The sequence below is a fragment of the Onychostruthus taczanowskii genome, unplaced genomic scaffold (assembly GCF_017590055.1).
Source record: "Onychostruthus taczanowskii isolate IOZ18803 unplaced genomic scaffold, ASM1759005v1 scaffold1, whole genome shotgun sequence".
Lineage (NCBI taxonomy): Eukaryota > Metazoa > Chordata > Aves > Passeriformes > Passeridae > Onychostruthus > Onychostruthus taczanowskii.
Window position 1 is genome coordinate 9,027,192 of NW_024496525.1, and position 19,507 is coordinate 9,046,698.

Genomic DNA, 19,507 nt, shown 5'->3' on the forward strand with positions numbered 1-19,507 from the left:
GAATAAAAAAAGACCCACAGAATATTAAACAATAAACATTATTCAAAACAGAAGTCCTTATAATGGACTGGAAAATCGTATTACATACTTTTAATACAGCAGGAGACCTACTGCATTAAGTTACTGAAGATCAGTCTTGAAGACAGACTATCATTTGTAGCCCAGAATCTAGAAACGATTTTCAGTGCTACCAGACACCTACCAGAACGTTTTTAAAAGATGGTCAAATTTTTATGACTAATGGGTAAAATCTTAAGTGTTTTATTATAAACTTCATGTTCAGGATAAAATATAATAAACCCCAGGAACATACTAATAACGGAAAGGGCAAAGAGAGGAAACTTGCTAATGCATGCCCCAAAATGAATATGAAGAACCCACAGAGAAAGAGGCATAACACATATATTATCTACAGGTCATAACTATCCTATTTACTAACCTTTTCATGGATGTAAGCTAACCCATCCAAAATTTCTCGGAAAAGCCTCCAAAGCCGACTGGTATCTTCATATAACCCTTGGTCAATAGTATCCCTTAATGTGCTCTTTTCACAATATTCCATCTTCAGTTGTGCATACACAGGGGACAGAGGGAAGAAAGAACAGTTTTGTTAAGAAAAGACACTATCAGAAACTTGTATCTGTACACATATTACTGCCTGGGCTCAGAAGGAAATAGTATCACCAAAAAAAATCAGCTATTTGGAATTCTCCTGAGAGCTGTCTTTTAGCTGCAAACATGCATTCACTTCTGGGTCCTATCTCGTTTTCTGGGACAATGGTATGAGCCTGCAGAGTAGCATATTCTCTAACATAAACATTAACAACAAAGTGACACCAGCCAAGCCATAATATGTGATAAAGCCAAACCACAAAGAATCTCTGGCTTTATTGCACTTGGTGTCTTAACTGCTTTTATTATGAATATACACCACACACACAAACAAGCTTATTAAAATCTAATTCCATCTACTTGTAACTTCCTTCCAGACAAGGTCTAGCATTAAGCACATTATAAAAAACTGCACATCACCACAGAATAAGTAGCTATGATATACAGCTATAAACAGTTTCTGGGAGAAGTTGACTAACTCCTAACACAAAGGAGGTGTCAGCAGAATAGCCTGAAGTTGCAACCCTGCAGGAGTTGAATTGTGTGTCTATTGTTAGAGTCATACAATGGCTTTACAGATTACTGATTTCTATTACAATAAAGTGCATACACAATACTGTGCTTTTGAAGAGAATGAGGAAGTTTCACATCTGTGAAAGACAACTTCCCCTCTACAATTTAGCATGGCAGACTTCAACTCCACATTGGGAATTAACACCAATTAACAATCAAGCTGAGGAACACCAGCTACAGTGTTGGGGATTGGGACAGATATTCTCAACAAAAAAGCACAAGGCAAAAGAATGCTTTGAAAGCCACGGACTCAGAGGTTGGCTGGTTGGGTTGTTCTGTGGTTAGATCAGGAATTTCCAACTTTTACTTGTACATGAGCAACACCAGTTATCCCATTATGCACTATGGCACTACAAAACTTTGCTCTCTTTGAGCACAAATATAGAGCCTTGGAAGGCACAACAAACCACATGCACTGCACAGTGCCTGCCACCAGCCAAGCCCTCAGAAAACCAGTCTAATGCAAAAACAGCACTGAACTTGTTTGCATTTTAAAAGGTCATTACTTTTCTCAAGAAAACCAGCAACTAGTCTCTGCAGGTTGAAATAAACTGTATCCTTTCATGTGAACACAGGAGCACATTTGTACCTGAATGTACAGATAATGCACTGTCTGAATGACTGGTGTCCTGTCCTCTCCTCCATGGCCATTCTTTTCATTGCCTTCTTCATTCTTCATCACAATGAAAGTAACAGAACAGTTAGCTAAAGGAAGATGTGCAGACTTTTTTATTACACATACTACTATTTTTTGATGGCTGGAATACATTGATGAGAACTCAGCTTCTACAGATAGTTTGAAAAAGAGCAAAATAATACAATGACATTTTGTAATACCACTGCATCTAAATAAACTACAAAAAAAGTTGAAAATAAATAGCATTTTGCCATCATTAGACACTGAAGGAAAAGAATTCTGGAAGAACTAGATGAATCCTAAATCTCAAGCTGTGTCATATTAAAAAAAAAAGAGACAGAAGATTTGAAACTAGCAGATAGAAAGCTTGCTTGATAAACAATGCAACCCCCACCCTCAACCAACAATTCTGGTGTGGTGTGTAGACAAATACATATATATAATGAGAAAAGAATGCACTGCCATATTATTAAATTACATACTGAAGACTTTTTTTGCCAATGTACATTACAACAGAAAGAGGAAGGAGATGCAGCTTTAAATAAAAGCATGTTACAGATCATCAGGGTTGGCAATGACATACTGTAGGTGCTGCAGAAGAGTGTGCATTAGCTTTCTAGTGATACAGTGATGCAGGACCGACTGTTCACAGCAAACGCTGTGATACAAGCTTAAAATCAACTAAAACCTTAGTCATTATACTGATTTTCCCCTCTTTCAGACTGCTAGCAGTATGTATCTCATCTGTTTTAAAAAGTGGCATCTGAACACATATAGTGGTTAAAATCATCTAAAGGCAGAACAGAATTTCAACTTTGACAGGTGTAAGACCATGTAATCCATATGGCTGTTAAATCATAAACACACTGAAGTGTTAAACTTGCAGTAACCTGGGTCATGACTAAGAAAACCCTCATATTTAGCTCAATAAACACTTTAGGAAACAGAATCCAGATTAGCTGCATCAGACTGATTTCTATGGCATGCAGCTCACAATGGCACAACACTTACTCTAACAGACAGGTAAGGTGACGTTTCTGTTATACCAGCAGAAGTGAAATAAAACTTCTCAACTGACCTGTTTACTTGTCAAAGACTATTTTATTATATTTTCATTTTCACTCACTTTATCTTTACACTTACTATAGAATGACCTTTACTATTTTCATCTTCGTTTTCAAAAATTATTTCGCTTTCAGAATCTGTGGTCGGCCTGTTTAAAAACACAGAAAGAAAAAAACTCTCACAAGTTCTGCATACCAAGAAATATTTACTAAAGAATTTAGAAATTGTTTTGGGGGAAAAAAAAATCTAAGCCTCTGCTGAAGACTTTCTATACACTTTGAACAAAAAAGCAAAACAAAACAATACCCAGAAAAACATCCTGCTTGCAAAGAAACACTTCCTTCGACAGTCCAATTCTAAAAGGGAAAGTATATATTTGCCATCAGTAAAATTTAATTTCTATATCCAGTAAGCAAAACTGAGATAAATTTACTTACTTGCTTATACAAAAAAGCCACTGAGTGAGAGAACTAAACCATACACAGAGGAAGGTATGGAATACACTAATAAAAACCAAAACAAAAAAGAGGAAGTTTGATATTTTTCAAGATTTGTAATATTTCTGTTATTCTTTATTAAAAAACTTTATTCTCAAGGCTGGAAAAGACAGTCAAACATAAGGTAAGCAGTCATGCATTCTGGCACAAATAAGCAGCTTCAAGAAGCCTACACCAAAAAATTTTCCACACAGATTGACAACCCTTAGCTAGAAAATTTCCTCTTCCTGGCTGACTGCTGGGAAATACACTGGTTTTCAACAAGGGGACAGAATAAAAATGCAGTGAACTACTTCTGACAAAAGAAACAAGAATGGCAAGACACAAACTTGGAAGAACTAACTCTGCTCACGCTCCCTACAGTGCCAATACAGAAGCCTACTTACAAAATTGAATGTGAGAACACGCCATCACCGTCATCATCGTCATCACTGGACTCCTGATCAGCTCCACTGAATTTGTTGCTGGAGGATCTTTCACATGAAGTACTCCACTCAACTGAACTTGTCAAACATGGAGGAGGAGCATTAGTTTCCACATCACTTGTCTCCTCAGTGGAAAGGATGAAGAGACCAGCTTTGGGGGGCATTCTTCTCTCGTCGGTCGTTTCAGATGTTGACACAGTGGGAACAGGACTTTCATGTTTTTCTATCCAAGCATTGTAATACCTCACAATGTTCTCATGGTTCAAGCGGGAAAGTAACGTCACTTCCCCCTTAATCCTCCGAAACTGCTTGCTGGTGGGGTTTATGCGAATACGTTTCACAGCATAATAGCAACCATCAAGCTTATTCCTCACCTGCAAAATTCAAATTAATCTAAAGTCAAATGTTTACAAATGCCTTACCAAGCAGAGCCAGAAAAATAATTTCATGAAACAGGAAGTCTTCCCTTCACCTGGAAAATGACTACAATTCAAATGCAAGGTTCCCAATATCGACAGGCTTCTCCCCAGTCTCCCAGCAACTTCTCACAAGAAACTTTTCAGACTATTCAATTCCAGATAAAAACCTCAGCACAGGCACAGCACTAGCAGACAGTAAATAAAACCATGCAAACACTGAATATATTTTTCTGCTTCAGAGAAAACCAACATATCCTTAAAAATGTTTCCACAGAGGAAACAATTTTTATACCATACCTTGATGACTGCTCCAAAAGCCCCTTTACCAAGTAATTTTAGCTCTTCAAACTCATTGTAGTATCGTGAAAATTGTCTCTGTGTTTCTGTGAAGAACGAAGCACTGGATATCTGACTGCTGGGTACAACTGTCTCCATGCAATCTATACCTGCTGAATCTGCAATGAAGACAAAGTTACCATCACTGGCAATATGGGGGTAAGGCACTAGGGACTGTCAAATAAGGAGCAAGGAGGAGACAAAACCTAAATAACTTCAAGTGCTCTGCTGTGTAAAGTTCTAATACAAGCATAAATCTTAATACTGTTTTTAATTACTAACATTAATTATGCTGGACAAAGGAATGATTTTAACAAGAAAGTAAGAAGGCAAAGTCTCATTGGAACACCACCTTCCAAGGACAAAGTTAAATCTGTATTTACACCATACAGGAGGGATGAGTTTACAGGTTTCTTTAAAGCATGAGCTGCTTCTACAGAAGAAAAAACAGCAGTCAGTCCACCCCAGCCAATCTTGTACAGAGAAGTTAAAGATCACACTAACTTTTAAGTCAGTTAATGTAACATACTTGTGCAGTCTTGTGAAGCTGTAGCACAGCTCAATTTTTCTCACTGCAGGCATGTAGTCCACTTACTTAACAGAATACAGGAAGAACCAAGTTCCTTACCATCTAGATTTTCTTCAGCTACAGGTATTTTTATTCGTGGAATATTTATAAAACTATGTTGTAGCAGCTGCTGAGGACTCCATCTTTCTTTATCTTCCAAGCAAACACACCTGTTAACAAACCACAGAGAGAATTATTTCATGTCTGACATAAAATGTTAGAAGAGTTCTTATTATATTTAAGAAATTATTACCTCCATCATTTAGATGGGAATCAGAGGCAAAGGCAGACTAAATGGCTTATCACAGTAATATACAGCTGGTGGCAGAGCACAGAAAAAGACAGCACCAAACCTGCTCTCCCAGATCCCAGATTACCAGCATGAAACATAAAATCAACCTCTTCTATAAAAACTATAACTACCAACACAGGAACTGCATAGCAATACAGGAAGACCTATCTATTCTTTAAAAAACTGTTAAAATATTAAAAAAAAAAAAGAGGAAAATCAGACAAAAATATACAGGAATGTGAAAAACATACTTTTCTAGAAAGTCTTGAAAGTCAGCAGGTAAATTGGTAGGCACAGCAACTGGGAATTCCTTGGTTACTTGGCCCTGGCTGAGCGAAAGCAGAAGCAAGCCCAGACGCCACACGTCTCCTTTTTTTCCAGATTTGTTGGGAAGACCATCCTCACTAAAACGAACCTTGGTTTGCTCAAAAACATCAGCTTTGCAGATGTCAGCTAAGCGCTTGGAAATGCTGTAGTCTGTGACCTTGATGTTTCCTTCAGCATCTACCAGGACACTGGAAGCACAAAGGACCTTGTGCACTACTGAATTACTGTGCAAGTAGTCGAGAGCTGACAAGATCTGGATCACATAATGGCGCAACTGCTCAACTGGAACTGGAGTCTCTTTGTCTAAGTATGTAGAAAGGCTGCAACCACTTATGTGCTCCACTAAAATATCCACCACAATTGAGTTGTCCCGTTCTTGGAGGTTCATACATTTGTAATGTACTATGTTTGGGTGACTTAGCTTCACCAGTGAGTTGAACTCTGTTTCTGCTCCCTGAAGCTGGTAGAGAAACACAACACAGCATGGATTTTGTCGTATCTTGGGACACACCGCTAATAAAATATGTAACACAAACAAAATACTTACAAAATATTTGACAGCCTCATACTTTTCTAAAAAGGTAGTACTGTGCACTGGAGAAAGTACAGCTTTGATTTTAACAGGTAAGCTTGATTCGTTCTTTCTTCAGAATTTCAATATTTTATTTATGCATACTTGCAAACATGCTTTTTTGCATTTGTATTATTGTAAAGGAACTCCTGAATACCCCAATACACTCATCTTCATTCATGCTTCTTTCATGCTTAGATACTCTAAAAGATTAGCATTTTCAAGTGCATTACTACCCTCTCAGCTTAATATCAACTAGCAGCCTAAAGAAAAGCACTGAACCTCACCTAGTGTTTATTAAGCCAAATGCAAAATACCGGCATTACCTGTTTCTTAGACTTCTCAATCTTTTCTATTTCATGAGTTGTAAGAAACTTTCCCATCTTTTTTTGCCAGTGCAGAACCCACTCATATATTAGAACAAAGTCTCCACTGTGAATTTCCAAGGCATTGTAGACAGATTTACCAAGCTGTTCATCTTTGCCTATACACAAAGGGAGAGAAGAGGAGCATGGCTTCTTTTGTTTCTAAGGATTTGACAAAAGCTCCTGCAAATGCTAAATAAATACCAGTAAGCCTGTTTTCTAAAGTCAGAAACATAAACCTACTTACAACTAGACAAGACATGTATCTATCTAGTAAGTATGGAAAATATCAGGCTTGATGAGACTGAATGCTATGTAACAGTACCCAAATGAAAGCAATTACATGTTGACAAAAAACTGCTGCACATTTTCAAGAATTTCAATTTTTAATAAAGGAACAACTTTCCTGCTTAGCAAATGTTCTACACATAGTAACACAATTGTTCATCCTCAAACTGCAAAATAATAAAATTTTCCATTCTCAAGAGACTTTCAGGCTGTTCATCCATCCACTGAGGAAGTGCTATGTTAAAAACAAACTATGAAAACATTTGATGGTCTGTCCATGTGGGCGTTCCATGAGGTCTTCCAACTCAGAGTTTCCTGTCATGTCCTGTATTAACGTTTCTGCTAAACCTGCTGGTTTTACACCATTGCTATCAGCAGCAATGGAAGGGGTAAGTATCCATTTCCAGCCCTGTGCTTATCAGTGGTTTCATGTGTTACTGAAAGCATCCCAAACCTCAGCATTTCAAGTTGCAATTGTAATTTTGCTTACCTAGACATTTTCCTTTATGGACAGTAAGTTGTCCAGCACCACTTGTGCTGAAGTTCAGAACCTCGTGATTTCCAGGGGACTCTTCGTTATTACTAACAGAAAGCTGGCGTTCTCGTCTGCAATGTGAAGAGAACATTTTCCTCCAACTCAGAAAGACAGTATATTTAAAGTCAGGAGTTGAATACAAGCCTTAAAAATTGGAAAGTTCCCAAGTTATCCACAGAACATAGCTTAATTAAACCATGACAAATGAAGGTAAGGGGGAAGGTGGCAGGGAAGAGACCAAAATGAATAGGTCAACAACATGGCACACTATTCTCTTGCCTTCAAATTTCACTTTGTAATCTAATGTTTGCAACAACAAAAAAACCCACAAAAAACCAACCAAATAAACAAATAAGTAAATAAATCTAAAAAAACCACTTGCAAACTGACATACTTCGAACGCCCAGCTGAATTTGGTCGGTGTTTATTGTTCACCCCATGTTCCAAAGAGCTCCCATTTAAGCGTGAAGCAACTCTATGTCCTGCAGTATCTCTCCTGTGAGAATCCTCTTGATTTGTCAGAGCAGCTATTTCCAAACGTTCCTATAAATCAGGAAAACCACCAAATAAGTGCAAAAGCCACTCCTATCATCAAAATATGCAAGTACTCAGTTATTATTCTATGAAGTCATGCAGACACAGAAGAAATTTGTTTTCATAATAAATGTATGCATAAGGCCAAAGGAAAAGTGCTGAGATTTCAGAAAGTACATTTCGGCACTGTCCATGGCAAGGATGTAAAGAAACTGGAAACATTAAATACCAGCTTTTTTCTATGTCTGTTTGAAAACATCCATCTCGGTACACTCAAGATGCTAGTATATTCCAGAAATAATCAAGAGCCCATTTTAATTTAGATTACTAGAAGCCCTGAATAAGCAAAGATGTCCAAGACAATTTCAAATTTTTACAAGCACTGTTACAATACTGGGAAGAACTTACTGCTAAGTTTGTTTGCATGCCTGCTTAGAAAGAATACCTGTTTGGCAATCTCTTTCTTTTTTCTTTCTTCCCTTTTCTCTTCCTCCCTTCTCTGAATCTCATTAAGGATTTCACGTTGCTGAAACAAATTTCAGTTGTTAGAGATGCAACAGTACACTCAATGCAACTGCTAAAATTTTACTCTGATTTAAAAGTAAAGAAGTCATAATGCTGATTTTTTGGAAGTGTTGAAGGAGGACTCAGATGATGTCACAAGAATAAAAAAATGTAAGTCAAATTAGCTCTCCTGAGGAAGTTAATAGCATCAATTGTATGATACAGGAGAATGGAACTGTAAATTACTTCTACTGCCAGACCCAACAATAAAGTTTCATGCACGCACAAAAAAAAAAAAGACACGGAGATAAATCCGAATGATCTTTTGAAACTCAGAGCTATTCTATCCATATTCCCCAGAGTGGAGACTTTATACTACTAGCCCCTGTGAGACCTGGATGAATCCCCTAATTTCTACTGAAGGATATTGGTGGTCTGACATCTCTTTAGATTAAATTTCTTTCTTTCTAGAGATACCGGTCACAGTGAATATTCCAGTCATCCTAAGAGTGAAAGAAGGTATGATTACCTGTCTGCATGGCTAACACTTCCTAGTTTATGATGGAATGCACTTAATATGTACAACTGATTTCACTTTTGGATAAGGTCCTCTTGATAGGGGATTTTTTTTAGGAACGGGAATCAACATTTAGGTTTGTTTCAGGCATAAATATTTCCCTGGGTTAAAACTGCATCATTAAAATATTACAATTACAGCAGCAGACAGCTCATATAATACACTTTGATCAGCTCATACTGGCAGGTCTGACAAGTTAATAATTCACTAAAACTCACCATTATGCAGAGTGATTTTAAAATCTTGATTATGTAATTTTAAGAATATATGGTTATTCACACTTTGGTTTCTCTTACCTCCTGCTCCTCTCTTCTCTTAACTTCTTGTGCCTTACGCAATTCCTCCTGAGCCAATCTTTCCTGTTCTTTCTGATGATTTTTTAGCATTTCTTCATGAAAAGACTTGGAAGGTGGTTCATTATACTCACTGAGAAATGACTGTACATGGTCAGCAAGTTCAAATATCATCACCTGAAAGAAAATAAGTATGAAAGACATGCAGTCAAATGACAGCCACACCAAAAACTAACACAGCAGAAGCATGACTGTCAATTTTGTTATTTATTAGGGAGAATTTACTATATTTCACTATTTTTTTGTCAGAACTATTTATTAATAAATTGTAACAGGAAAAATCCCTGACCACAGTAGCAAAGATGGCAAAAAATTACTGAAAGAGAGACAGCCTAAGCCATCTTATTTTTCTAACAGAAAAGTGAAATCTAAAAATAATTTTCTCATCTTCTTTTAGGCATTATCTTTCTACTCCCACACATATGGGTTTATGACATATGAGCTACAAAAGAACAGATCCTTTGCATTTATCTGTTACTGTACCTACTGCTAAGAAATAGTTATTATTTCACTGCTAACCACAAATCCAACCCTTCCTCTAGTAGTCTCCCTGTTAGAACTGTAAATTCACATAAAGTGCTCCATACTCATATAGCCACAACTACTAAAATAAGAACTGCACTGAAGACTCTGCTACATGGCTTGCCAGGTTGGAGTCAATTTTCAGTTACTGTTTATTTGCACTGTGTATGTATTGATAAAGTATTGACCTGCCAGGGCTTAAGCTTTCAGCAGTCTAGTACCATCCGCTTATTAATTCAAGCACTCCACAGTGCTAAGAGACCATTTCAGCTCTAAAATTAAAGAATAGTACAGGACAAACGTGCAGTCAGCAGCACCACTGAGCAGGATTTGCATGTACAGGTGGGAGATCAGCCAAATTAAATTGTACCACCTGCCTATAATGGGGTGACATTTAGAAGATTCTCAAACACTGAATCCTCTGCTTGAAAGTAAGAATGAAGCCAGGAGGAAAATAGAAAGAACAGCACAATATGCATAATTCTGACACGTGCAACTAGAATATCTTTCCCAAGTTACTATTCAGAAGGCAAGGCAATCATTGTATGTACACATGTATTTAAAAACATCAAAAACCAGAGAAAACTCATTAATTAAAAAAACACTGAAAGTTTGCTGTTCAGTTTCAATAGGTGGTTGACATATTGTTAAACTTTCTGTATCACAGAATACAACTTAATATGGAATACTTATCAAGGTAGAGAGAAAAGCTATCTCCCTTTTTGCTGCAGATAAAGTAATTCAGGATAGCACTGCATATGCCAGTCATACAAAATGTGTACCATACATGTAACTCACAATCACATCTACATATTGCTGGAGCAAGCATGACTCTCTCTTTGGAAAATCAACATTAGGAACATGTATGACATATATTTAGGTCCTTTCAATGAGAGCAGAAGTCAAACTGGGACTTGGAAGCCCTACAGGCTAACAATCCTTGTGGTCACTTGTGAGCAGACGAAGTATATACTGCATGGTTTTGTGGGTACTTAAGAGAATTTAACCCTTGTACTTCCTATGAATTGTCCATTGCACTGTCATTAGGAAAAAACAAACAACAAACAACCCCCTAAATTCCAGAATACTTTATTAAACTGCTAATTTCCAAAGATACTGAAAAATTTGAGGAAATTTTTGGTTACTGAACAGAACGTATCTAGCTAAAACAATTATTTTAAAAGTATCTGCAGAAAAAATGGCACTCAAAGCACAAGTATGGTATTCAAATGGAAAAAAGGCTTGATGTGGCAGAAGTGAATGACAGATAGCACTTGCTAAATCTATAAAGTTAACAGGCTTGGGAAACTGAAAGCAAAATATTACCCCACTTCAGCCTATTATAATGTCCACAGCTGTGTAATATTAACTTTTAAAAAGACAAATGGAGCTATTCCCATGTGTTCACTTGAAAAATTTCCAAATAGCGGTAAGAATCATACCAAACCCCTGCTTTCACCAAGAAATCTTTGTTTGCTTGCAATTCTTTGAATCACTTTAGTCCTCAACAACAGAAAGGTATTATTAATACTAAACACAGCCAAGGATGTATAAAATTCTTTAAAATAGATAAAAGGTCTAAGCTTCCCATGGTGCTCCATCTTTCCTTTTTTACCCAGTTCCAGGGAAACTCAAGTATCACTACTCCTAAACACAGAAAAAAAAGGGCACAGTGGCATGGAGTGAATGACTGTATTACAAAGAGTTGAGTTGGTGTTGGAACAAAGGCCTCTTGCCCTCTAGGTCAGCATTAGGTGAACAACATCACATGGAAAAACTCCCCAGCTAACCACTGTTTGCTTGAACAGACAGGGCCTCTTATGATATTCAAATTAATCTGAATTGTGCAGAAAGCTCTCAGTTTTACAGTCAACATTGCTTTTCATACTGGCAAATAACTCAGAACCTTTAAACCTAATAATGTGAACCTTTAAGCAGGAATAAAGCTTGCAGTATTTATACATGGATTTTCAGAGCATCCGTAATCTGAACTTTCATTAATTAGAAACATTCCTAAGAAAGACAGTCCCTCCTTCCTTAAAAGCAAAGCAACTTACCCTTCCAATGTGGATGTACTCCACTATATTACACCATACACCTTTAGAACTATTTAGGCCCAGGGTATATTTCTCAAGGAAGTGAAAAGCTCTTACCTCGCCGCAGCGCTGTTTTGCTAATTCAGCTAGTCTGGATTTTAGTTCATTTATTTTCTCATTTGACAAACCTTTTGAATTTTTCAGTTGTATTTCAGGAACTCTGTGGGACAGCAACAAAACATAAAAAAGTCCTCATTAGTAAAACTGAGTGTAAAAGCAACAGATTGTTGATAAAAACTGTGTGAGGGAAGAGCAATGGAGTTCATAGTCACTTGGCAATTAGTCAATGCTCAAATAAGCAGATAAATGTTACACATACAAGATAAAGTCAGAAATACTGTATTATATTCCCTATCATCAAATTTTCCGGTTGCAGATTACTTCTCGGTAACACTTAACAGCAGAACTACCAAAGAAACCCCGCAGACTCTAATAATTCAGTTCTTAACCACTAACTTACTGAACAAGCCATTTAAAACATTACTAACATAACATTTAAATGTTTAAAATTTATTTATCACCACTATACAGGTAACAAAAACCCTAAGAAACAAATGTAATAAATAAATATCAGCTATATTTTAAAAATATTTAAAGTAAACAAGCAAAATATATCTGTAGGTGTGATATTTTAAACTAAAAAAAACCAAAGAGAGTAGCTGTTACATCCTTGTTATAGGGTATAACTGAGCTATCACTTCGTAAGGAATAGCATTTCCCTCCTACAGCACTCATGCCACAGCAGAAATGGATGGACTGAAGGGAGTTATGTTTTGGACTATCAGTGGCATACGGACTGAACAAAACAGGACACAGAGCAACATGTAACCCAGGAACCACTTGCCAACACAAAATGCTGGACTAGGCTGGTCACCTGCAACTCCTTCTACACGCTCTATGGAGAACTCTTCCAAAAGCTAATCCAGCAGAAAACAGAACAACAGATGGCTTTAAATAGAAAGGAGATTCAGTCTGTCTCAGGTGAAAGAGTCAGGAGTTCAAGAAGTTTAACAAGGGCACCAAGATGGTGGCAGGTACACCTCTGGTTATGCATCTCCAACGGCACCCGGCCCGGCCCGCTGCGCCCCCGCCCCGCGCGGACCCCTCTCGCTACCTTCCAGGCCTGGCTCTGCCGCAGGTCCTGGAAGTCCTGCCCGTAAATGGACTCCAGCACCTGGAGCTCGTTCTCCTGCCGCAGCTGGTAGCTCTCCGGCGGCTCCGCAGCGAGCTCCGCCGGCAGCTGCCGCCCGCTGGTGGCAGGTACACCTCTGGTTATGCATCTCCAAGCCACAAACTGGGGCTGCAGTTCTGCACTGACAAACTCATCCCCATTATTCTCCATTGCACAAAAGACTAAATCCAATTCAGATGCCAAAGTTTGGAGTTGCATATTATAAAATACCCCAGGCTAAATAAATACTGACATGCAGAAAGCAAGACTAAGAGTGATGAATAAAACTACATGTCTTTTCAACTTACACTTTGCTACAGAAAGCAGAGAAAAAAGGTTATAAGTTAATGTTCACTTACGTATCAGGGTAAGTATGTGGACACTTCACCCACAGGTCAACTTTGGCATACACTTCATTAGCACCAGTCAATCCCTGAGGACGCAGAACTAAATTAATTTCAGGAGGCTGTCGTACCTGAAACACAAACCAAAACTTCTGATTGAAAAGGGTTGCTTGGTTTTGCTTTAATGAAAACACATTCTAGTGTTTTCTAATATAGCTCTCAAGCGATATTATACTAGAATACAGCTCAGACCATCCAAACCATGAAAAAAATACATTAATGTGTTGACATTACTCAGTAGGAGTGAACTAGTCCACTGACTATCATGGTTTATCCAGTATACTTTTACAACTTCTTCAGATAAGTGTAGTTACAGTCATTAGAAAGATGATTCAGACTGAGCAAGAATGAGATTCTGTAATTAAACTTTTGTATTCTGCTTACTGTAAGACAACAGTAGAAAAAAACTAAAACTTAACACAGGTTATATATATCACAAGATAAAGCATTCATTATAAGGACAGCATTTTTCTTTAGTGTTTAGATTACTAACCCAGGCATTATTTTATTTTCCAACATGGCAACAGACCATAATGTCACACTGATATACACCTTACACGGCCAAACCAATGGACAGTATTTTTTTTCTGTAGTTGCATTTCGTGTTTTGCTATAAACCAGAATTTTAGAAAGCATTGCCTTCCCAGTCCCCACCCCGTTCAAATCACCTACTCAAAATCAGAATAAAGTAAAATATGCCACATAAGCATTCCCAACTTTTTCTTTTCAATTAGGTTTAAAAACAAACAACAAAAACCAAGAAAACAACCCAGCCCTCAGTAACATGAAAAACAGGGAGGGAAGTAAGACCATATGGAATAACAAACACTGAAACAGATGGTAACTATCCCCTTTGCTTTTCTAGCACGGAGAACATATCAAGTGAGGAGGATATCAGATATGACCTTCAATACAGAGGGAACACTTCTGGAAACCCAACAAATTACTAAGAGTCTTCTTACTAAACTTTATACAAAGAGAAAAAAAGTCTTAAGTTGCGGCAAAAAATTTAAGTTCAAGTCTCTGGCACAAAAGACAGCAGAGGATATATAGTAGACATTCAAGACGAAAGAATGCAAAAAGAAACAACAGTAGAAGTGAACCTGTGGAACAGAACAGTGACCATCATCTCCAGATATAGGAAAACAGTATCATGGACACACTGGAAAGAAAATATCAATTTGATGGGGACACGAAAGACAAATGGAAGAGAGTCATGAGTACCAAGCCTGAGCATCAACTAGCTGTAATTAAAAAAACCCCACAGCTACAAAAATGAAAGCAAAACTATTATCATGGAAATAGGTGCACTGTGACAAAACCACAACACATAATAACTGTGTAAATATCATCACGTATACCGACGAGATGAATTAGATGAGCAAGTATGTAATTAGTAGGTTAAGGAAAGAATTAAGAGGCAATTTTAAAGACGCCTGACAATTATTTAGAATGCAATATATGAGCACAGCACTGATCATAGAGCGAGCGCTTCTATCTCGAGAATCAATCTCAAAGGTGGCTGGTCGCAGGGCTGAGGGAAGGAGCACGGGCACGCAGCGAGAGCCGCGACACGTCAGGCAAGGAAGACCAGGAGCGGCCCCGCCGGCAGCGCCAGCCGCGCTGTCAGCGGCGCCGGCGGCGGCGCGCAGCGGCCATGGCGGGCCCCGCGCTGCCGCCCGGGACTGGAGCCGGAGCGCGCCCGGCACCGCCTCCGCCGCGGCGGCAGGAGGAGGAGCCGGGGGCCGGGGACGTGTGGGGCCCGGTGGTTTGTCCGCAGGAGCTTGTCGAGTTGGAATGGACCCATAAGTGTCGCCGAGTGCAACGCCCTGCTCCTCACGGGACTCCCTAAACTAAACAGTGTGACTAAGAGCACTGTCCAAACTCTGGGACACTTGGTGCCATGGCCACTTCCCTGGGAACCTGTTCCTGCGACCAACCACGCTCTGGGTGAAGAGCCTTTTCTAACGTCCAGTCTGAAGTCCCTCAAGACATGCCTCCACGTATATCTGCACTACAGAGGTACACAGCAGACAGTTGGATACTGTGTAGATCTTTTTTTTTTAACTGACCTTGAGAAAGAGTCACAAAAGGAAAAAAATAACCACGAGTTTCAGTACAGATTTCACGTAGAGCTGGGGCAGGATACAGTCCCTGTGAAAACTGTAGAAAGGTTCCCACTGACCATTGCTGTAGTGAGTAATAGCAGGGGGAGGGCGAACAGTCCTTGGTTGGACTGAAAACAGAAAAGTTTGTTTGAGGCTGGGTGTCCTTGGTGGGACCTGCCAGAGAGAGGCAGCCGGGGGTTGTCAGGGGAGCAGTGACAACAGAGAAGAAAATGAGCTTTCCTTCGGTCACTTCACGCGGTAACTACTGAAAAGGACTGCCACAAGAGGGAGCCTTTAAAGTTTGGGGATCTTCATAAAGAAACCCCAAGCAAATTCATACATACAAGCTTATCTAACGGTGAGTAATCCGCAGGCAAAGAAAATGTTACAGTAGTCGGCAGCTTGCTACCGACCCAGATATAGGAAGGGAGTTTTGGTGACTTTGACTTTACTCCCTGACCTCTGAGTACAGACTTTTTGTTATAAAGAGACCAGTCATTTACACGAATGATCGGTTTCTATGGCCCTCAATTTGTACTTCTGAAATTGAAAGCTTGTTCCACGCATACTTTATCTTTCAGTTCCACTTAAATAAGGTCGTTAGTATCAAACTAAAACCCAGTGTTAAATTGTATCACTGTTGTGACGCTGGTCTTTGTTCCTCACCATTCCTAGAATGTGTCTTTAGTGGCAGGGTATTTCTATCTCATCTGCTTTTTGGTGGGAAATGGTCTGGAAACAGACCAAAGCTGTTTAGTATTTATCTAGCAACAACAGAGACATCCTTTTGCTCAATCATCTGTGACCTGGGGCACTAACTGATCCCTGGAGTTTCCTCTGGTACAGTTGGGTATGCTCATTATCAATTTGTATATAATAAATAAAAATTTTCCCTGTGTTAAAGACTGGAAATAAAGTGTCTAGGCCACAGTTTAATCTTCTCTCCCACACAAATACACAGCAAGAATGTCTCGGTGATGCAGTAATTAAGAAATGTCAGCAAAATTTCCTTTACCAGCAATTATGGGTTTGTACTTCCCAAGCATGTGGTGTGGGACACACAGCCCACCACATGGGAAATTTCTCCCCTGTTACACTGTATAGCAGTGGGTGCGCCAGATAACAGTATGCCTTTTAAAGCTGCCCTACTTTCCCCTACTTTGTGACTTGGCAAAATTTTAACCAGTTAAGATGAAGTAGTCTAGACCAGATGTCTACCTCAAGCTATTTTTTCCCCTTAATTACTTCTATAATGATTAATTGTTTCTAAGAAGAAAGCCAGAGTAAAATAACATAATCATAAAAACATTCTAAGAATTTGTTTTTAAAAGTCTTGTACTCCAGCAGGAGTGTGAAAATTTGATGAGGAAGAGACAACCTTTTTTCAGTGCTGTGGCTTTGCTAGCTAACCTTCTGAAAACCTGCATGAACTAAACCAAATTACATTACTGCAGGGAGTCTTCACATGCTCAGCACAGATTTACTGGAATACAATGAACATCCACCTGCCTCAGACATGTGCCAGACTGCATGTGGACAAAAGCTTCCCTTCCAAGATTTTAAGGCAAAATTTAAAACTCTCTCCCACAACATTAAAATTTAATTCTAGCAAATAAAATTTAAACGATTTGTGAGAATGTGCTTTCACTTCCCCATGTGCATGGTGAGGGGGAAGTCAGTCTTCCTATGAAGTGCAAGAGGGAGGGAAAAGGTTCTGAGTGTTAAGAGTAAGAAATTTGGCAAAAAATAAAACCTCTTGCATTCCAGCTGGTCTCCAGAGATCAGAGGGGCTGTGTGCAGCTGGGCTTATTCTGATTATAACCAAATTGGCATCACATGTCTGGTCATGTTCAATGGAAACTTCCATGAGCACAGATTCACAAATAATGTGATTTATTGAAGCAACAGAAATACAAAGTCTGAATAAATGCACAAGCTATGATAGAGCTCTAATGATAACATGGTGTTAACTTGGGTAATAATAATAATAATAATAATAGCAGGTACACGCTTACCAAGACAGCATTTCCACTTGGATGGAGCTAAAGGAGAGTAGTCTGAGAGCTGTCTCTGAGGTCTTTAAGGGTGTTTCTCCTAACAGACCTGCCCTCCTTACATACAGCACAGTCTGATCCCCCTCCTTCTATGTTATCTATAGCATGGTCTAAGCAGAGCACTGAGTTAAGTTGAGTAATACAGTCATTTATGTAGTAGCATGTACTTCCTTAAGCTTATTAGCATATGCAGATGTGAGTATTTTACTATTTAAATTACTTTTAATCAGGCAAATATTTCTTTTTTTGGCCACGTTGTCCTTCAAAGCTCCAGTCACACAACTTAACTTCTGTTCAGTTCCATTCCTAAATCAAACCTGGACCATCCTATGCACACAGAACCTCTTTCTTTAGCCAACTCAATCTTTCTTGACTATGCAGATCTGTGCAAAGACAATGCAGAGGGTACACGGTGTAGGCTGTAGATAGTAAGTGGTGTAGGCTGTAGATAGTAAGCATGAACTCTTGCCTGGCTCCTTGGTCATCATTCCATACGGATGGAGGAAATGAAGAAAGGGACGGCTGTGTGAGGAAAAGCACCTTGTAGGTGACTGGGAGGTGAAGGGACTGAGGTCAGACTTTGGTTACAGACACTGGCCACAAGAATGCTGGAGGCCAGGAGGAAGAAGCCTGTTCAGGAAAGGAAAGGTAAGGGGGAAACATGGAGAATGCTGCTGATTATTGCCTGGAAAGTGGGGAAAAATGGGACTGCGTGGACAAAGTGAATGAGTTATGGGTGAGAGGAAAAGGTAGGAGGGCGAGTGAGTCTGAGGCCACAACCAGAGTGAGTCAGAGACGTGAACTACTAGAAAAGTGGCTGGAGCAATGAACTGCCAGAGGAATGAGAGGAGGCTGCAAATGGCTGGGCCCAAACACATGGAGATACAAGCAGAGGGTTGTACAGCCTCCAGGATCTGTGGTGGGATGGGACAATGGCAGTCCCCTGTTCCTGTGGTCAGCAAATGCCTTTGAACCCACGGGACAGCACCTAGCTCTGTCCTGGATCACCAAAGTTCACACCGCAGGAGACTGGGGGAATGTCACTGGAACACATCTCATGGGCCTGGGGTCCCTGAGGAAGCCTTGCTGTGCAGGGGCTCAGCACATGGATATCTCCTCTTCCCGGCGCACTTCCAGACGGGCAGACAGTGGTTGAAAAAAACTTTTTGGCTTAATTTTTACCTAGCCCCAACCCCCCCCCCCCCCCCCGCCAACGTCTCCAAATTAAAGGCAAACGTGTACCCACTGTATGGATACTGTAGAACATACTCACTGTATGGGATCTGTAGTACCAATGCCCGAACTCATTACATCCACCGAATTGCTTTTCTGGAAAATTACACATTTAGTAAAATATATATTTTAACAAGTAACATACGTATCTAGAACCCAGCACCGTTTTTTGAAAGTCTATAACCAGAATTAGGGACCTGTTTCAAAACCCGGTTTGAAACGCGCCCGCCCGCTCCCACAGCCCCCGAGCGAAATGGCGGCGCCGCCGAGCGCCGCGGCCGCGGCTGTGTGATGGCGGCGCCCCCGCCTCGGGAGCGGCTCCTGCTTCGGCCCGGCTCGGGATGGCCGCAGGGTTTGGCAGCGCGGGCCCGCAGCGGCTCGGCGCCCGCGCCGGGATGTGGGAGCACGAAGGAGCAGGGGTGTCGCTGCCAGCCGCGCTCG

General features: G+C 39.7%; 1 protein-coding gene across 1 annotated transcript in view; it reads right to left on the reverse strand.

Moving 5' to 3' along the window:
• The window catches only part of EIF2AK4 (eukaryotic translation initiation factor 2 alpha kinase 4), a 42,491-nt gene extending 23,350 nt beyond the window's left edge, over positions 1 to 19,141 (reverse strand). Inside the window, exons 1-16 of the mRNA XM_041401162.1 lie at positions 19,107 to 19,141; positions 15,141 to 15,519; positions 13,627 to 13,742; positions 12,154 to 12,256; positions 9,422 to 9,595; positions 8,490 to 8,570; positions 7,905 to 8,053; positions 7,466 to 7,581; positions 6,649 to 6,806; positions 5,676 to 6,211; positions 5,193 to 5,302; positions 4,526 to 4,683; positions 3,771 to 4,183; positions 2,966 to 3,035; positions 1,775 to 1,858; positions 440 to 562 (exon numbers count right to left, since the gene is read on the reverse strand). Coding sequence (XP_041257096.1) covers positions 440 to 562; positions 1,775 to 1,858; positions 2,966 to 3,035; positions 3,771 to 4,183; positions 4,526 to 4,683; positions 5,193 to 5,302; positions 5,676 to 6,211; positions 6,649 to 6,806; positions 7,466 to 7,581; positions 7,905 to 8,053; positions 8,490 to 8,570; positions 9,422 to 9,595; positions 12,154 to 12,256; positions 13,627 to 13,742; positions 15,141 to 15,519; positions 19,107 to 19,141 — 2,805 coding nt within the window. The remainder of the gene's footprint in view (positions 1 to 439; positions 563 to 1,774; positions 1,859 to 2,965; positions 3,036 to 3,770; positions 4,184 to 4,525; positions 4,684 to 5,192; positions 5,303 to 5,675; positions 6,212 to 6,648; positions 6,807 to 7,465; positions 7,582 to 7,904; positions 8,054 to 8,489; positions 8,571 to 9,421; positions 9,596 to 12,153; positions 12,257 to 13,626; positions 13,743 to 15,140; positions 15,520 to 19,106) is intronic.
• Positions 19,142 to 19,507: the final 366 nt, after the last annotated feature.